This window comes from Monodelphis domestica, chromosome 1, assembly GCF_027887165.1.
Source record: "Monodelphis domestica isolate mMonDom1 chromosome 1, mMonDom1.pri, whole genome shotgun sequence".
Lineage (NCBI taxonomy): Eukaryota > Metazoa > Chordata > Mammalia > Didelphimorphia > Didelphidae > Monodelphis > Monodelphis domestica.
Window position 1 is genome coordinate 583,754,071 of NC_077227.1, and position 17,984 is coordinate 583,772,054.

The 17,984-nt window shown below is 35.5% G+C and overlaps 1 protein-coding gene across 2 annotated transcripts in view; it reads left to right on the forward strand.

Annotated features, from left to right (window-relative positions):
- The window catches only part of LOC100032991 (disintegrin and metalloproteinase domain-containing protein 32), a 160,120-nt gene extending 144,291 nt beyond the window's left edge, over positions 1-15,829 (forward strand). For both annotated transcript variants that reach the window (XM_007476380.3, XM_007476383.2), the window contains 4 exons: positions 5,198-5,306; positions 9,248-9,404; positions 15,104-15,148; positions 15,638-15,829. In XM_007476380.3, the coding sequence (XP_007476442.1) occupies positions 5,198-5,306; positions 9,248-9,404; positions 15,104-15,148; positions 15,638-15,653 (327 nt within the window). In that variant the 3' untranslated portion in view covers positions 15,654-15,829. The remainder of the gene's footprint in view (positions 1-5,197; positions 5,307-9,247; positions 9,405-15,103; positions 15,149-15,637) is intronic.
- Positions 15,830-17,984: the final 2,155 nt, after the last annotated feature.

Below are 17,984 nucleotides of genomic sequence, written 5' to 3' on the forward strand. Positions count from 1 at the left end.
GAACACAGAATAGTATACATGTCAGACCTGTGGGAAGGGAAAGACTTTAAAATCAAGCAAAACATAGAGTCACAAAATGTAAAATAAACAATTTTGATTACATCAAATTAAAAACGTTTTTGTGCAAACAAAACCAATGTAACCAAAATGAGAAGGGAAGCAAAAAATTGGGAAACAATTTTCATAACAAAAACCTCTGACAAACGTCTAATTACTCAAATTTATAAAGAGCTAAATCAGTTATACAAAAAATCAAGTCATTCCCAATTGATAAATGGGCAAGGGACATGAACAGGCATTTTTCAGCCAAAGAAATCAAAACTATTAATAAGCACATGAAAAAGTGCCCTAAATCTCTGATAATCAGAGAGATGCAAATCAAAACAACTCTGAGGTATCACCTCACATCTAGCAGATTGGCTAACATGAGAGCAAAGGAAAATAATGATTGCTGGAGGGGGTGTGGTAAATTTGGGACATTAATGCATTGCTGGTGGAGTTGTGAATTGATCCAACCATTCAGGAGGGCAATTTGGAACTATGCCCAAAGGGCAATAAAAGACTGTCTGCCCTTTGATCCAGCCATAGCACTGCTGGGTTTATACCCCAAAGAGATAATTAGGAAAAAGACTTGCACAAGAATAGTCATAGTTGTGCACTTTGTGGTGGCCAAAAATTGGAAAATGAGGGGATGCCCTTCAATTGGGGAATGGCTGAACAAATTGTGGTATATGTTGGTGAAGGAATACTTTGTGTTAAAAGGAATAATAAAGTGGAGGAATTCCATGGAGACTGGAACAACCTCCAGGAAGTGATGAAGAGCGAAAGGAGCAGAACCAGGAAAACATTGTACACAGAGACTGATACACTGTGGTACAATCGAACATAATGGACCTCTCCGTTAGTGTCAATGTAATGTCCCTGAACAATCTGCAGGGACCTAGGAGAAAAAACACTAACCACAAGGAGAGGACAAATTGTAGGAGTAAAAACACCAAGGAAAAGCAACTGCTAGACTACAGGGGTTAAGGGGACATGACTGAGGAGAGACTCTAAATGAACACCCTAATGCAAAGACCAACAACGTGGAAATGGGTTTGAATCACGGACACGTGATATCCAGTGGAATCACGCATGAGCTATGGGAGGGGTAAAGGGAGGGGGGGAGGAAAAGAAAATGATCTTTGTTTCCAAGGAATAATGTTTGAAAATGAACAAATAAAATAATGTTTAAAAGTAAAAAAAAAAATCAAGCAGTTATTCCTGAATACAAAACTGGTGTCTGTTGATACTACACTATTTTATATATTTATTCACTTGTTTTTTAAAACCCTTGCCTTCTGTCTTGGAATCAATACTGTACATTGGTTCCAAGGTGGAAGAGTGATGAGGTCTAGGCAATGGGGGTTAAGTGACTTGCCCAGAGTCACACAACTATGAATGTTTGAGCCCAAATTTATTCAACAATTGATTCTCATGGATTCTTTCTTGAAGGGGACTCCTTATCCCAAGAAATTTTCTGTCTCATAGGAAGAAATCTGACTTCCAAGGCCCCCAAACTTTTCCAGTTTGTTTTCTTAAAAAGACCTTACAAATGCATAGTCTATTCCATTTCTATTTAGTGGCTTTGCTTCTGGTTTACCTAGACAATTAAGTCCTGTTAAAGCATTCACAAAATAAATGCAGTGGTAAAGTAAAGTATTCTCCAAAAAAATCACATTTTGCTTGTTCTCAGATGATTTGCTTTCAGATGTAAACAAGCCTCTTTCTTTCCAAGATGGGGAGGAGTTAATAACAAGTGGTTCTCAAGTACCAGTTAACTTTATAAATTGCGGACTGCAAAATAGTGTTTTTCTCATTTGGGACTTTATTGGAGATAACATTTTTTAATTGGCTTCAGTTCTGTTTATTCTCTAGTTAATGAAATCACACTATTATTCTAAATAATAAACATATCAATCTCTAGGGAAAGGAGAAAGTAATTAAGTAATGTGTTGAAGAAGTTGTAGGCATCTGCAACTCCACTGGGATATTTCAACACTAATATCTTTTGAACCACATTTCCACCATGATTTGGGAATATATGGTAAAGAGATTTCCTTTCACATCCCAGAATCAATACTTATTTAGTTTCCAATGTTATAAATTTTTGCTGAGGGGAAAAAAGGGGCCTTTTTTATCTTTCTCTTTGTATTCCCAGTCTAGCCAGAATTAGTAACATAATGATGACATTATATCTTTGAAATGTTTGTGAAATTTTAGGCAGAAAAAGTTCCCACTCTTTTTGTGTCTTTTAAATTTCTTACTGAAAGTTTAATTAAAGATTCATTGGAAGTCCCTATTTATTGGGAAGACAGGTTTGCCTCAGAATTCCAGTAATTAGAAACACCAGAGAGAGAGATGATTTGGCTATAAATTTTTGCTATTTTGGCTACAAATTAAATTTTGGCAATAAATTAAAATTTAAAATAAAATTTTATTGAAACTTAAAGGAAGTGAGGGAAGTCAGCAAGTGGAATTGAAGGGAGAGAGGGCCTTCCAGGCAACCAGAGAAAATGTCCAGCCAAGAGATACAGGGTGTTATTTGTGGAACAGACAGAATGCCAGTGTCAGGTGGAAAAATGTACGACTGGAAAGACAAGGCTAGGTAATAAACAATTTTGAATGCCAAATTGAGGATTTTGTATTTGATCGTGGAAGGAACAGGAAACCTCTGGAGTTTATTGAGTAGGGCAGTAAGAAGATTGGACCTGCTCATTAGAAAGATCACTTTGGTGCCTGAATAGAAATTAGATTGTAGTAGGCAGAGACTTGAGGCAGTCAGACACACCAGCATGCTATTGCAAGAGTCCAGGCATTAGGTAATGAAGTAATGTCAAAGACGAGAAGGGGGTATATTTGAGAGATGTTGCAAAGGTGAAATCAAAAGGCCTTGGCCACTGATTGGATATGCAGGTAGAAGATAAGCAAGAGTGAGGAATCCAGGAAAATACATAGGTTGGTAGCCTTAGTGCCTTGGGAGAATGATGTTGCCACCTTCCTCAAATGCCTTTGATTGTAATAGGGCAAGTAGGAGTTGGGGAAGCTTTTAGGCCAAAGATAATTACTTATGTTTTAGATATTTTTAGTTTAAGATTTCAACTAGAAATCCAATATGAGCTGCCTGTATGGCTGTCAGCGATGCCAGATTTGAAGTCAGCAAAGAGAATGGGCAAGAAAGAATGTGTCTCATAGACATCTTAAGTTCAACATCTTCAAAACTAAACTTTTTAATTTCCTCTCTACATTCTCCCTTCTTCCTGTCTTCACTTTTTAGTGTCAGGGATACCACTATCCTCCAAATCACCCAAGATAACCACCTAGATGTCATCTTTAATTCAATTCCATTCCCCATATCCATTCTCTTGCCAAATTTGCCAGTTTTATCTTTGGAATACCTCTCAAAATATCCCTTTGTTTCTTCTGACACTACCACAAACCTAGTGAAAGTCCTTATCTACCTCATACTTGGACTACTACAATAGTCTATTGGTTGATCTGGGTGCTTCAAGTCTCTCCACACTCCAAGTCATCCTCCACTCAATTCTCACAGTGGTCTTCTGTGTAAATTAAATATCTGGGGCTCCTCTAACCCAGTCCAATCCCTGAAGACTTACCACAGTGGGTGGACATGGGAATTGTAAAAATTAAATTAGTTTCTCTACTACAAAGTATTATATTTTAGAGGTTTATTAAAGATCATTAGAAATCAGGATAAAGAAAATACAAAATAAGAAAGCACGTGCTTTGGCCACAGAGCCCATTCACAGCCACTCACATCTTGCCTGCGTGTGCTTAGAAATAGAAGCAGAGAGATCCGAAGTAGGCAGAGAGTCAGTTTAAATATGATTTGTGTTCTCAGCCCAGGTGAGCACTCAGGTGAGATTTTAGGGAATTCTGGGAACTACCAAGGACTTCTGGGGATTGAAATCTGGGGTTCAAATCTCCATTTTTACAGAATCCCAGAGTCAGATGTCTGAGTCTGCCAGTTTGGCAGTGGAAGTCATGTATGGGGAGTTGAAACTGGGGGCCAATTGCAGAATCTTGAAGGAACCAGGGGGAAGGGCTTAGAAGGAGCTTGAAAAGCCAGCCAGTGAAGCTTGAGGCCTCAACCTCTCTGACTTCCATTTTCTGAGATGTCCTGGTGACTTAACTATATAGCTGTCTTTGGCAAGCAGTGCAGTGGCAGGGACTGCACGAGGCTGGAACCTGGGACCTGATCTTACTTTAACTTAGAATAGGAAACTTTATTTCTCTCTGTCTTTCTCTTTATTAATACATATAAATTTAGTATAAAGTATCCTAGATTGACTTTTATTCATAACACTTTCTGAAGTGTAGGTTTAGCCATATCAAACCCCTACTTAATAAATTCCAGTGGCTTCCCATAACCTTCAGGACCAAATATAAAGCCCCCTATTTGGCATTCGATGCCTTTAATAACACATCTCCCTACCCTTCTAGTTACACTCTCCCACTCCATGTACCCTGCAATGGAATGACAATGGTCTCTGCTCAAGATGCTCCATTTCCCAAAGCTGTGCATTTTCAATGGGTCTCTTGCATGTCAGCCATGCTCTCCTTCCTTCCCACTAACTTCCGGCTTCCTCAGTTCTCTTCAAGTTTTAGCTGAAGTCTCACTTTTTGAAAGATGTTGTCCCACTTCCCCTTAATATTAAGGCTTTCCCTCTGAGACTACTTCTGATTTACTTTATATTTAACTCATACATATATAGTTGTTTGCATGTTGTTTCTCTCTTTAGTATGTAAGTTCCTTGAGGACAGAGGCTATTTTTACCTTTCTTTGTACAGTGCTTTGTACAATTGCTGATGCTTAATAAAAGCTTGTTGTTTTATTGACCCATTGTTGGGATTTAAAGAGCAAGTTATTCAACTAGCCACTGACTTTTTAGAGAAATATTGGCAGTCATCAGTTGACTTTGAAGAAGGTCTTATGAAGTTCTTTAGATTCTTCTTCAATTTTGCTGTGATTAATATAACTAAACATATAGATCTTTAAGTTTTAAAGCATATACACTAAGCATTGTTTTAATTCAATGTGTAAGAGCAAATATGCAAGCAGAAAAGTTATGCAAGTAATCATTTATGCATATCACTAAGAAAAATTTCATTTTTATTGTTGTTTTTTTGTTCATAGGCATGCACTGACAACAAAGGGGTATGTATATGTGAATCAGATTATAACCCCCCAAATTGCTTGATGAAGAAAAGTAGAAGTATTGGCAATTTTTTACCTTGGAAATCAGGTTAGTATACATAATACAGCCTATAAATGAATGGAGAGAGGCATGGCATAAAATTAAGTGAACTTTATCAGTAGTAGTTAAGGAAAAGGATGAAAAGCATGTAGTTGATTGCTCTAGGGAAAAATACCTATGAGTCTTTTTGATAGCTTTTATCAGGGAGAACACCTTATTTTTCCACAAATTAGGCCAGTATATTATCTCCCAGGCATTAACAAACCATGCTATAGTGTACTTACTGCTCTTCTTCCCCCCCTCCTTCATTGCTACTTTCTTGTTTCCCTTTATATGTTCTCTTCACTCATTAGAATACAAGTTTCTTGATGTTAGACTGTTTTGGTTGCTTATATCTGCCCTCCTGATTTGTAGTAGAGTGGTTATCTCATTATTAATACCTAATAAATGCTTTTTCGTTTATCGCTCCATCCTTTTATCCATCTATCCATCCATCCTATTGAGCCATTCATCTATCTATCCTCATATCCATTCATACTTGTGATTCATTCCTATTCTCTATATTTCATCTTGCCCTTTGGATTAGTTATTGTAATGAGGGCTTGTTTCATATTTAAGTGATCTAGAATGCTGTTAGTTTTGTCACTTTGTGCAGAGATCAAGTTAGTGCAATTTTACATGTCAGGGATGGAATTTTGGACTTGGAGTTAGGAAAACCGGGGTTTAAATCTCACCTCAGTCTCTTACTAGCTATATGAGATTTGGAAGTTACTTACTCTTTCTTAGCCTCAGTTTCCTCATTTGTAAAATGAGTATAATAGCATCTACCTCACAGTGTTGTGAAATAGTACATATTAGATTCTTAGCAAAACACAGATGCTTATCAATGTGAGCTACAATTATACATAATGATAAGACAAATTATCCTTAGATTCAGTCACCTAACTAAAGGCTGGCTGGGGTCTTCCTTTTTTTTCTGAGTAGACTCTCTATAGCAGAGCTCTGACCACTAATAATATCAATTATTAAGGGTGGGGGAACCCTTTCAGTTGCTTGTAAAAAGTTAGTATAGAAAGTTCCACCTTTTTAGGGGATGGTGCTCCATGTAACACAGTAGGAGCACCCCTTTCCCATAGTGATGATTCCAATTCCTCTGGGTGCAAAGTGAAGGGAAAAGAAGTACAGTCTCAACTGTGAAGGAGCTTGCATTATGTTGGAGTAGGAAAATCCATCAAAGGAAGCTAAAGAACAATGGGTGGGTTGGGAAGGAGGGACAAGTGGGAGCAGGAAACCAGCCAGAAAATGGAGGTGTCTCCAGAATGGGAGGGCAGGATCTAGAGAGGAGAGTCTGGAGTGGTGCTAGGAGAGGAGTGAGTTCTAAAATCTTCACCTTAATATATGTGAAGTGCTTTACAACCTTTAAAACCCTATGTAAATAAATATTAATAAGCTTCTGCTGAACAGATGGAAGAAACCAATAAGAAGGTTCAATGGCTGAGAGGGCAACACAGCAAAGCACTGTGGAATGCTTAGGGCGTGTTGGAGCACAAAAGACAACACAGCCATCCAATACAGCTGAGGAAGTCTCCAGGTGTAACAACTTTTCGTACCAATGGACCCAGGCTTCCAACGCTGAGAGAGTGGGACTGTCTCTGTGCATCGACTTTTCCACTTAAATCTCCTTCATGCACAAGTGTCTTTGTGCACATTCATCTATACACCATAGATAAAACTGCACAAAGACAATTGTCATCCTTGGTTACTGAGAGACTACTACTAGACTATTAATAAGTGAATACAAAATCGGGCTAGGGACCTTTCCTGGAAGGAATCCAGTCAGTGAACCTCCCCAACATACATTTGGGAGAATTATATTCTTACTTTAGTCAGATCCAATGGATATACCCCTAGAACATCAGGATCTTTGTATATCCCTTGTAATAAAATGCTCCTAGTTAAGTAAAACAAATCCCCACCTTAGTTGCATCTCATAATGGATAACTGTATATTTCATCATATTCCTTGAATATGTCACCTCTGGATAGCAAATTTGTCCTCTGGAATAGTTGTGGGACTTTGCGTTCATAACATACCACCTTACTAACTGATGGCCAAGTATGTTACATTTCATACCTCCAACAGAGTTCTTAGATTTTAAGCATATAATCTGACCCATATTAAAGAAAGATCTACTTGTTCCTATGTATTTAAGCATTTTTAACAGAAAAGAATTTTATGTTTTGTTAGAAGTTTTTTAGTTATCAAAATTATCATGCATTTATTATTTATTATCTCATCTATTATGCTTATAGTTTTCTTAAATGGACAAAACTTGTGTTCTTGGTGTAAGTCCAACCTGGTCATAGTGCAAAATCTTTTTAGAATGTTGTAGGCTTTTTAGTAATATTTTGGAGATTTGGGGGGGGGATGTTCAAGGATATTTATGAGTTTTCTTTTTTCAGCTTTCACTGGTATTAAGCTATTGCCTATGTCATCAAGAGTGGTTAGAATTATTCTTTGAATATAATAGAATTTGGTTGTGGAGTCTTTTTTTTCTACTTGGGAATTCATTTATGTCTTACTCAGTTTTCTTTTTCTGATACTAAGTATCAGAATATTCTATTTTTTCTGGAAATCTGAGTATATTTTTGCAAATATGTATACATCTTATCTACCAATTTTCTTGACATAAAATTAGGTGATACAGTTTCTGGTAGCTTCCTTTCATCTTCAGTTCTAAAGTCCTGATCTTCATTTTTATTCAATTCTATTTTCCTTTCTCTTTGAAAAAAATCAGACCAGCTAATTATTTATTACCTAAAAAACAATTCTTCATTTTATGTTTAATCAAAAGGCTTTTTTATTTGAGTTTTGTTAACATTTTTAATTTTCAGAATTTCTACTTTGGTGTTTGGCACTTTAATTTTGTTTTTGTTTTTGTTTTGCTGCAATCTTTCTCATTACCTTCTCAATTATTTGGTCAGTTCTTTCTCTTTTTTGTTCATTCGAACATTTAGAGGTGTCAAATTTCTCCTGACTGCTAAAAGCTTTGAAATGCTATCTCATGATTGTCATCTCCTCTGATGAAATTTTCTACTGTTTCTATGATTTCATTGATCCACCAATTCTTTAATGTAGTGCACAACAGCAAATAACTTACCTCAGCTTATTTACCATCTGTAGAAAGACAGAAAAGAGGAGAGAGAAAGAGAGAATTTGGATCACAAAATGTCAGAAAACAATTGTTGAAAAGTTATTCCTACATATAATTGAAAAGGAATAAAAAGGAATAAATTATTTCATTTTACAGTATTTTAGCTCTTTCTTCAAAGGCCCTTTATTGATTATAATTTTATTGTGTTGTGCTTGGTAAAGGTTATATTTAATATTTCTGCTTAACTTTTACTTTTTTCCTGAGAATTTTATGCCTTAATACATAGCTAATTTTTGCATAACACATGTAGCTGAGAAATATATTTATTTCTCCTTTCAAATCATTTTCAGCAATTGCCTGATATTTTTCAAATCAAAGTCTTCTAAAATGCTATTCTGGTCTTTACATTCTTTCTTTTTTATTTTATGCTATATTTGTCTAGTACTTAAAAAGGTACAATGTGGCCCCCCCCCACTATTAATGTTTCATCTGTTTTCTGCAATCTGATTAATTTTTCCTTTGAGTATTTAGATGATGATATGCCAATAGCAGACATATATTAAGAACTGATTGATTCATTATCTGTGGTGGTTTTTGCTTGTCTTTGTCTTTTCAGAACTTAGCAAAGTGCCTGGAAGATAAGCACTGAATAAATGTTTGTTGATTAATTTATTGTCTGTTGCTTTTGAACCAAATATCTATGTTTACTGCTTAGAAAAAAAACAACAACCCTAGAAATTTTTTTAGGGTAGCTGGTTTATATGTTATTCATTGTTAAAAACTGAAAACCTAGTTTATCATTACTATGAACTCCTTGTTGTGTTTTTATTCTTAGGAACTACCATCACCAGAAGTGCAAAGCATTCTAAGAAGAACTGGCTGATTTTAAGTTTCTACCTTTTTCTACCTGTTATTTTCATTGTGACCATAATAGCTACCAAATTGATAACTTGGAAAGGATGGAAAAAAGCTGAAGACTCAATAATTACTGAGTAAATTAAATTTGTGTATTTTTATGGACAAGGCGGGAACATATCTCCAATGTTTACTGGGTATAAACTGAGCATGTCCACTGAATCAATCATTTATTTGTAGGCTTTAGACTATGGGAAAAGTCTTTGATCAATTTAGATGTCTTTGAAAAATATTGGACAAGAGTAATGTTACAAAGGAAGACTGCTTGGATAATTAAGGGGCATGGTTACACCCATAGACCTGCTATGAAACTTTAGGTATCATCACCAAAAAAAGATTGTGTAGAATATATTGTATAAAAGTGTATAAAAATCTCTGATACTATTAACCCCCCCCCCCCCCCCCCGCCAAAAGACTGAAATCAAGCTAGTTGGAATTGAAAATTTGAATGTCTGGAAGCCTCCAGTGAACTTTTGAGAAAAAAATTGCTCATTATGGGAGGAGAGCAACTATACCTCATAAATAACAGAATAGATTACATTGTGACGGGCAGAAAATGACTGATTATTGATGTGAGTACCATTTCTGAATTAGTATTCAGTATAAAGTTAAATCATTGAATTGGTAGAATAAAACTTTTAGATTTAGTACAAACTAGAGGAAGGAATAAAAATATATGGAGTACATTTGAGGCTACTTCAAATTGATCCACTTAAATCATTGCTACTGATAAATGAGAAAAGTATAAAAGTACAGATACAAACACAGGCTCAATACCATTTTATAGGGAAATTTATTTAATAAAAATCAGTTGTCACAATAAAGAGCCTAGTGGAGATTAGAAACTACTTTATCCAGGTAACAGAACTTAGAACATAAGTGTACTTGCAAAATATTACAATGGCGTAGAGTGTGAGTAATATTACCTTATAAAACACTGAATAGCAAATAAAAGAAAAATCATATTTACAGAAAACTTTTTGAGCAACCTAAGTTAAGTCATTCTAAAGATATTAAGTATGAAACTGGAAAGAGAAAAATAAATTGAAGAAAAATGGAGGTTTGTATGAATTTCCATAATAATGTGTTCTTTCCATCCATTACAATAGTGCCACCATATTCAGACTGTTAACATTACAGTCCACAGTGTGCTACATAGTAAGTGGAAATGGTGCTAAAGAAAGATGTAAAGAATAGCTAGGCTAGGTCAATAACACACAGAGTAAGTCCATATAGCATAACAACTCAGTTTTGAAGTTTCAAGGAATTGATTCTCAATGTATCTGAAAAAAGGAGAATAACAAAGCTTTGAGAAAAATTTCATCTTTAAAATAAAAAAAGATGACCAAAAATATCAACTGCTACTAATAGTTATTCCCATGTCTACAAATATTTTTATGAACAAACTATATTTTATTTCCAACTTTCAAACTACACGTGAATGAATGCTCTTGGTGACCTTCATTCCAACTTCTGATTTTCCAGTTTGACACTTTAGATGATGTAATTTGTATATAAGTTAAAATAATAAGGTGGCAAACAACATCAATGATATCCTCTATTTAGGCATGAGGCCATTTTGGTGGTTACAAATTGACTGAAATTTATAGAGATCAAAAGATCTAAATGTGTCTTTTTTGTGGACTATAAAAAAGCATATTTCATATAGCTTCCTCCATCAATTAAAGTGGCTTCTATAAAAATGCCACAATCATAAAATATTCCTTGAAAGATGATAACACTGAGATATCTTTGATTATCCTCTTACATCAATCTTAGCATCAAATATGGCACAAAACAGACACATACATCTTTCCCAACATGAGGGTGTAGTTTAATGAGTCTTTTCTTATTATATGGCCAAAATATTTAAGCTTTGACTTCAGTATTTTACTTTTCAGTGAATAATATGAATCAGTCTTTAAGTATTGACTGATTTGGTTCTCTTGATGTCTAAGGAACTCTTAAAAAGTCTTCTCCAACATCAGAATTTGAATGTTTAGATTATGTAGTACTCAGCTTTCCTTGTGGTTTGTAAAAATTAAAATTAAATCTTAATAGTCAAAACATATTTTAAGAGGTTTATTAAATGATCATTAAAAATCAAGGAAATAAACATGGTACAAAATAAAGACTGTGTGCCCATGGCTAATTAGCCATTTCAAAATCCCCACCTTACCACCGCCACCATGATTGCTGCATTATGCCAAAGAGAGGCGGGACTCTCTCCATCCTCTCCCAATATCCTCTGTCTACAGGAAGTATGTAATGACAGGAAGTCAGTGGGGTCCTGGGAAATGTAGTTCCTTTTTTAGGGTAAAAAATTTTCAGTTATACAGGTTCAATTATTGCAGCCATACATTGCTACTGGAAAAACCCTAGCTTTGATTATGTGATCCTTTGTCAGCATTGTGATATTACAGGGTTTTTTTGAAATGCTGACGAGATTTGCCAAAATTTTCCTTCAACAGGACATGTATCTTTTAATTTCACATCTGAAGTCTCTATCTTCAGTGAGCTTTGAGCCCAAGAATATAAAATCTTACCTTTCTTTCATTTCTTTTCCTTCTATTTGCCAGGAAGTGATGGAACTAGTTACCAAGATCTTTTTTTGTATGTTAAACTTCATGCTAGCTTTTTACACTTTATTCTTTACCCTCATTAAGAGGATTACTAATTCTTCACTTTCTGCCATCTGAGTGGTATCATCTGCATATCTGAGAGTACTTCTCACAGCAACCTTAATTCTGACTTATGATTTGTCCAGCCTGGCATTTCACAGGATATAATTTGTACATAAGTTAAATAAATATTATAACAAATATAGCCTTTAAATCAGTCAGTTGTTCCTGTTCAGTTCTAACTGTCGATTTTTGACACATATAGGTTTCTCAGGAGACAAGTAGGATTATATACTTCCATCTTTTTGAAGACTTCACACATTTGTTGTGATCCATGCAGTCAAAGGCTTTAGTGTAGTCAATAATCCAGAGCAGTCTGGGGGAGGGGTGTTGGAACTTGAGCTTCCCTGCCCTCTGAAGGCTTCTTATCTGCCTTAGTGATAAGATTGAGCCAGGGCAGAGTTGATCTATGAAGCTGGATGTGCCCTGAAGCCCAAACCTCAAGAAATGGGTAAGATGAAGTATTGTGGCTGGGACTAGGCTGCCTTCTCTGCCCTTCTCCTCCAGGTGCCTCCCTGCCACCTGTGTCCAATGTCCTGAGCCTGGCACAGCTTTGCTGGCAAGGTTCTCCCTCCAGACTACCACCCTTGCCTGCCCAAATTCCAGCCACTGCTAGAGGATCAGCACTGTAGGTGGGGAAGGTATCCTGGGACCTTCATTCTTCCTTCCTCTTAAACCTGAGTGTTTTAGAATTCAGGCTCTTTTGGGGGAAAGTGTACCTTTTAAGTTGAGTCCAGCAGGAGGGTTCCCTAGCTCTGTCCTATTGTTAGATTTGGTTTTCAGTCCCCTTGAAGCATTTTGTTTTTAATTGGTGAGGAAGGGTTTTCAGAGATCTGAACTTTTGCTGCCTCTAAGCCATCATCTTGACTTCACCTCCCTAGCTTGCGGAATCTTAGGCAGAATTTTTCTAGTATGTAAAATGAACTAATACAAAGTAAGGTAAAAGATGTAAAATAATAATACATAAAATGATTATAATAATGCAAAGGAAATGATAATGCTCATTTTGTGAATCAAGATTTTGATAAGAACCAAGATAGATCACCACCAATCAAAAAGGGCTAAATTTCATAAAGTAAACTATGAATTTGAATATTCTTTGGCATTGCCCTTCTGCTGAATTAGAACATAAACTGACCATTTCCAACCTAGTAGCTACTATCAAATTTTCAAATTTGCTGGTATATTATGGGCAGAATTTTAATGGCAACATCTTTTAGGGTTTAAACAACTCAGCTGGAATTCCATCTCCACTCACTTTATTGTTAACAATGCCCATGACTTCATTCTCCAGGTTGTCTGACTAGATCAGTAACCACATGTCATCTTATTTGTGATGTTTGTATTCTTGTCTGTGATTTGTGTATAGTTCTTTGATGTCTTCTTGTTCTCTTTTTAATCTCTTCTACTTTTTAAGTCTCTGCCATTTTTATCTTTTGTCATGGCTGTTTTTGTATGAAACATTGCACTGAGATCTCTAATTTCCGTAAAGAAATTTGTCTTTCTCATTCTATTATTTTCTTATATTTCTTTGCATTGATCATTGAAAAAAAACAACAACCCTAAAACCTTATCTCCTATCTTGGAATTCTAAGGCAGAAGAGCAGTAAGGGCTAGGTAACTGGTGTTAAATGACCTGCCATGGGTCACAACTAGGAAGTGTCTGAGGCCCATGTTTGAACCCAGGTCCTCCTCACTCAAGGCCTTATGTTCTATCTCTTGTGCTACCTAGCTGCCTTTGCACTGGTTATTTGAGAAAATCTTATCTCGCCTTTTGTTTTCTGGAATTCTGCTTTCAGTTAGTTATAGCTATCCTTTTCTCTCTTACAAATGTTCACTTTACTTCTCAACTATTTTTTTGAGTTAATGAAAATTAAAATGTAATCTTTTTTTCCAATCCAAGTTTATGGATCCCCTGAAATCTATTAGCATACTCTTTCAGTAAAGAACCTTTGATTTAGGATAACATACAAACTACTTACTTTGACATTCAAGGCTCTTCACAATCTGGATCCTGCCTACTTTGTCAGTCATTTCACATTACTCCTTATCACACACTATATCCTAGGAAAACTAGACGATTAGTTATTCCCCCAAATTCGTATTCCAGAGCTGCCCTCCAAATGTAGCTGTGTGCCTAGAAGACAGAATAGACATTTCTATCCTCTTTCCTCCACTATACCCTTCTTTTCAGCTATTTGTAAAGCCCCATTAGACAGTCATTTTGCTTTCTTGCTCTTCTTTTTCTTTGCAAAATTTTTGTTGCTGCCTCTTATATAGTATTTTGAACTTCTGTTGATAGCTTTTCAGGCACTCTATCCACCAGATCTACATCCCTTAAATCTATTCATCACTTCCATATTCATAAAGTTTATATAAAGAACTTGACATTATTATATAAATCAAATCACTACTAGCATTTAGTGACTTCTGTGAAATAGTAAGCATAGGGAAGAATGCTAGAAAATATATTTGAAAGGGGAAAGGCTAAATGAATTATTGGCTATAAACATAATAAAATATTGTATAACACCAATGAATATGAAGAATTCAGAGAAACTTTGGGAGAAACATGTTTCATTTCAACATTTGTACAAATGAATACAAAATAAGGTGAACAGATACAAAAGAATAAAACATAAAATGATTACAATGATGTAAAGGAAAATAACACTAACACTGATTTTGTGAATCATACAGGTAATGATATTGATGAGAAGTAAAATCAGTCATCTACCATTTGAAGAGAGCCAAAATTCATAAAGGCAACTGTGAACAATTTTTAGGTATTTGGAATCAGTTTAGAAATCTTGTGCTAACCACATAACCCAATTCCTTAAAAATGGCCTTGACTTTTTAGTGAGCCCTTTGCAACTACTCATGAAGACCCAAGCAGGTATCCAGGGAGAAGGAGTGACTTAGCTCCTCCAATCCTAGTTTGCTACAAGTATTAAAAAATATTTGGAAGTTGACTTTATCTGTAGGACTTGGAATAAAAGAGACACTTGTGGAAACTGATCTAAGGAAAGTATCAATATTATATAACCTTGCCATAATTGCTAATTTAAAACCATGTTTTTTTCATTTTTACATAGATCTGAATCAGAAGTCAGTACTATAAATTCATATAGCAGTGACCAGTAAGTAGATCTCTGATATTTCCCCTATTAAAATATTATAAAGTACGGACTCATTCCATTCCATCATTCCTTGAGCTCCTCACCTTGACTAAATGAAAATATTCTTTTCGTACTCAAATTTACTTGGAGCATTTTGTCCTTTGCCCTATGATGTTTTATATTCATCTGTATATGGTTTTATTTACCCCAGAAGAATATCAATTCTTTGAGAATAAGAACTCTTATCTATTTTTCTTTTTTAGTCTCATTGTCTACTGTATGATAGTCACTAAAAATGTTGAACTGAATTTAAAATCCACAGGTGTCTAAGTTTGGAAAAGTTGATTTAGCTATAGATGTTTCTAAAGCTTACTTTTCTAGACAGCTGTAGGACAAGGAATCACCTCTGATGCTGACTTGTTCTGTCTATATTACTTATCTAGCAGTTCATAATAACTACAGTGGAAAGCTTGCTGCTACTAATGTTAAGCATTATACTTTGTTTTACAGTGAGTCTACTACTTAAGCTGCCAGAAGTAAAGGTCTGGAGAAAAATTACAATTCACTGCATCATAAATCAGACTCAAAGAACAAAGAATAAATCTTCTACACTTCCCATACTCCCCCTTTCCCTTGCTCATCCATGGTTTGCCTCTTTTGAAGGTATTATTCATTATATTAAACTGAATTTTTGGAATCAAATTCTGTCTAGTGTTTCTTCCTTTTCCATGTCAGTTTGATAGGACCCCAATAATCATGTTGGCCAGGGATTGAAAAGAAAGAATAATATAGGTTGACATTTCATAATATGTCCCAAGTACTGGTTGATTATAATTATGACTCATAGTCTAAAAGCTATCCTATGATAGAATGCCTAGATTTTAGGTATGGAGTTGGAGAAAGAGGAAGGTCCAAATATAGAAGTTTTATTGTAGGTCTAAGGATGTCTAATATACTAATATCAGTGTATAGGAAAATCAAGTATAAGGTCATAAACATAGAATAAATGAGGAGGTTTTGAGAGGACACATGTCTTTTATGGTTTATATAGGTTATCTTATTTGAACCACACAACATCCTTATAAGGTCTATATTATCTTCATTTTACAAATAAGGAAACTGAAGGACATAGATGTGAAGTGGCATGCACAATGTCACAAAATATCTGCCTTTGAACACAGATCTTTGAATCCTAATACAATATTGTTTCTACTACCCCAAAGCTGCTTTCCATAATATGAAACCAGGCTCAGAGCAATCAGTCTTCTTAGTGTAGAAGGATAAGTTAATTGGTAAAATCTAGCCCAATGACTAGCAAGACATCTTGCTAGATTAGGCTGAGGCTCCAGGGCTAGATTTCACCAATTAACTTCATATTCTTTTTTTTATTTGAAGAATTTTATTAATTTACAATATTTTTTCTGTGATTACATGATTCATATTCTTTCCCTCTCCTCCTCCCATCCCCCTCCCATAGGCAATGAGCAACTCCACTGGGTTTAAATGTGTCAGTGATCAAGACCTATTTCCATATTATTAATATTTGCACTAGGGTGATCATTTAGAGTCTACATCCCCAATCATATCCCCATCGATCCATGTGATCAAGAAGTTATTTTTCTTCTGTGTTTCTGCTCTCACAGTTCTTCCTCTGGATGTGGATAGCATTCTTTCTCATAAGACCCTCAGAATTGTCCTGGATCACTGCATTGCTGCTAGTAGAGAAGACCATTACATTCAATTGTGCCACAGTGTATCTGTCTCTGTTTAAAAGGTCATATTCTTGTTTAGGATCTTAACACCCAATTGAATCCTTGCCTTCCACCCTTACATTCTGTGATTTTGTCAACTGAGCTGAGGAGAATTTGCCTGATCAGGGGCTTTGGGTACCTTATTTCTATTATGTCACATTCTTTGTCTCTAACAATTGCAATATAGTTATTTACTTCTTTGTTGCTTCATAATATGAGCCAAGCAACATTGTACAATCAATAATAATATACAACTCTTACAACATATAGTAAGTAGCAAAATCAATGTATTCAGTCAGGCTCTGGATACAAAGAAAAGTTCAAAAAGCTTGCACTCTACTGGGGGAAACAAACAGCTAAGTACATACTAGATCCATATGGGGTATAGTAGAGAGTATATTAGAGGGGAAAGATTTGAGCTGTCTTAAAGAAACCCAGGTAGAAATGAGGAGGGAAAATATTTCAAGATATTTTCTTGAATTCTCAAATATTCAAGATAAAGGGCTAGCTAGCAAAAAAGCAAGAGTTGACTAGGTGGAACAGTGGACACAAGTTCAAATGTGGCCTCAGAAATTGACTAGCTATGTGACCCTGGGCAAGTTACTTAACCTCTGTTTACCTCAGTTTCCTCAACTGTAAAATGTGGGATAATACCTCCTATCTTCTAAGAGTTTCAGTAGAAATTTACCAGAAAAGATAAAATAAGATTAATCTCTATGAGATTATTTATTATTGAAGGTATGAAACCCAATAATAAAAGATAGATCCAATGGTTCTGTCTCTGGCTGAGAACCTGAACTGAGGGTATAATACATTCTTCTAAAAATAGAATAAAGAACAGAACAGAAATCATCTAATTGGCCAGCACCATAGAAATAAAGATCTTTATTGTCTGCTTCAAAGAAAATCGGTATGACTCTCTCATGCCATGAGGACCACCTCTATCTCTAAGGAATACTCTTGTAAATGTATGAGTATGGGTTACCCTCTGAGGTTCCTGAGAAGGGCAGACTGACTGATGACTGGGGAATTTGAAAAGACCATCTTAATTCTTAAAATAGAACAAAGACAGGTTGTCTTGGTCAGGTTGTTTGATCTCCTTCACA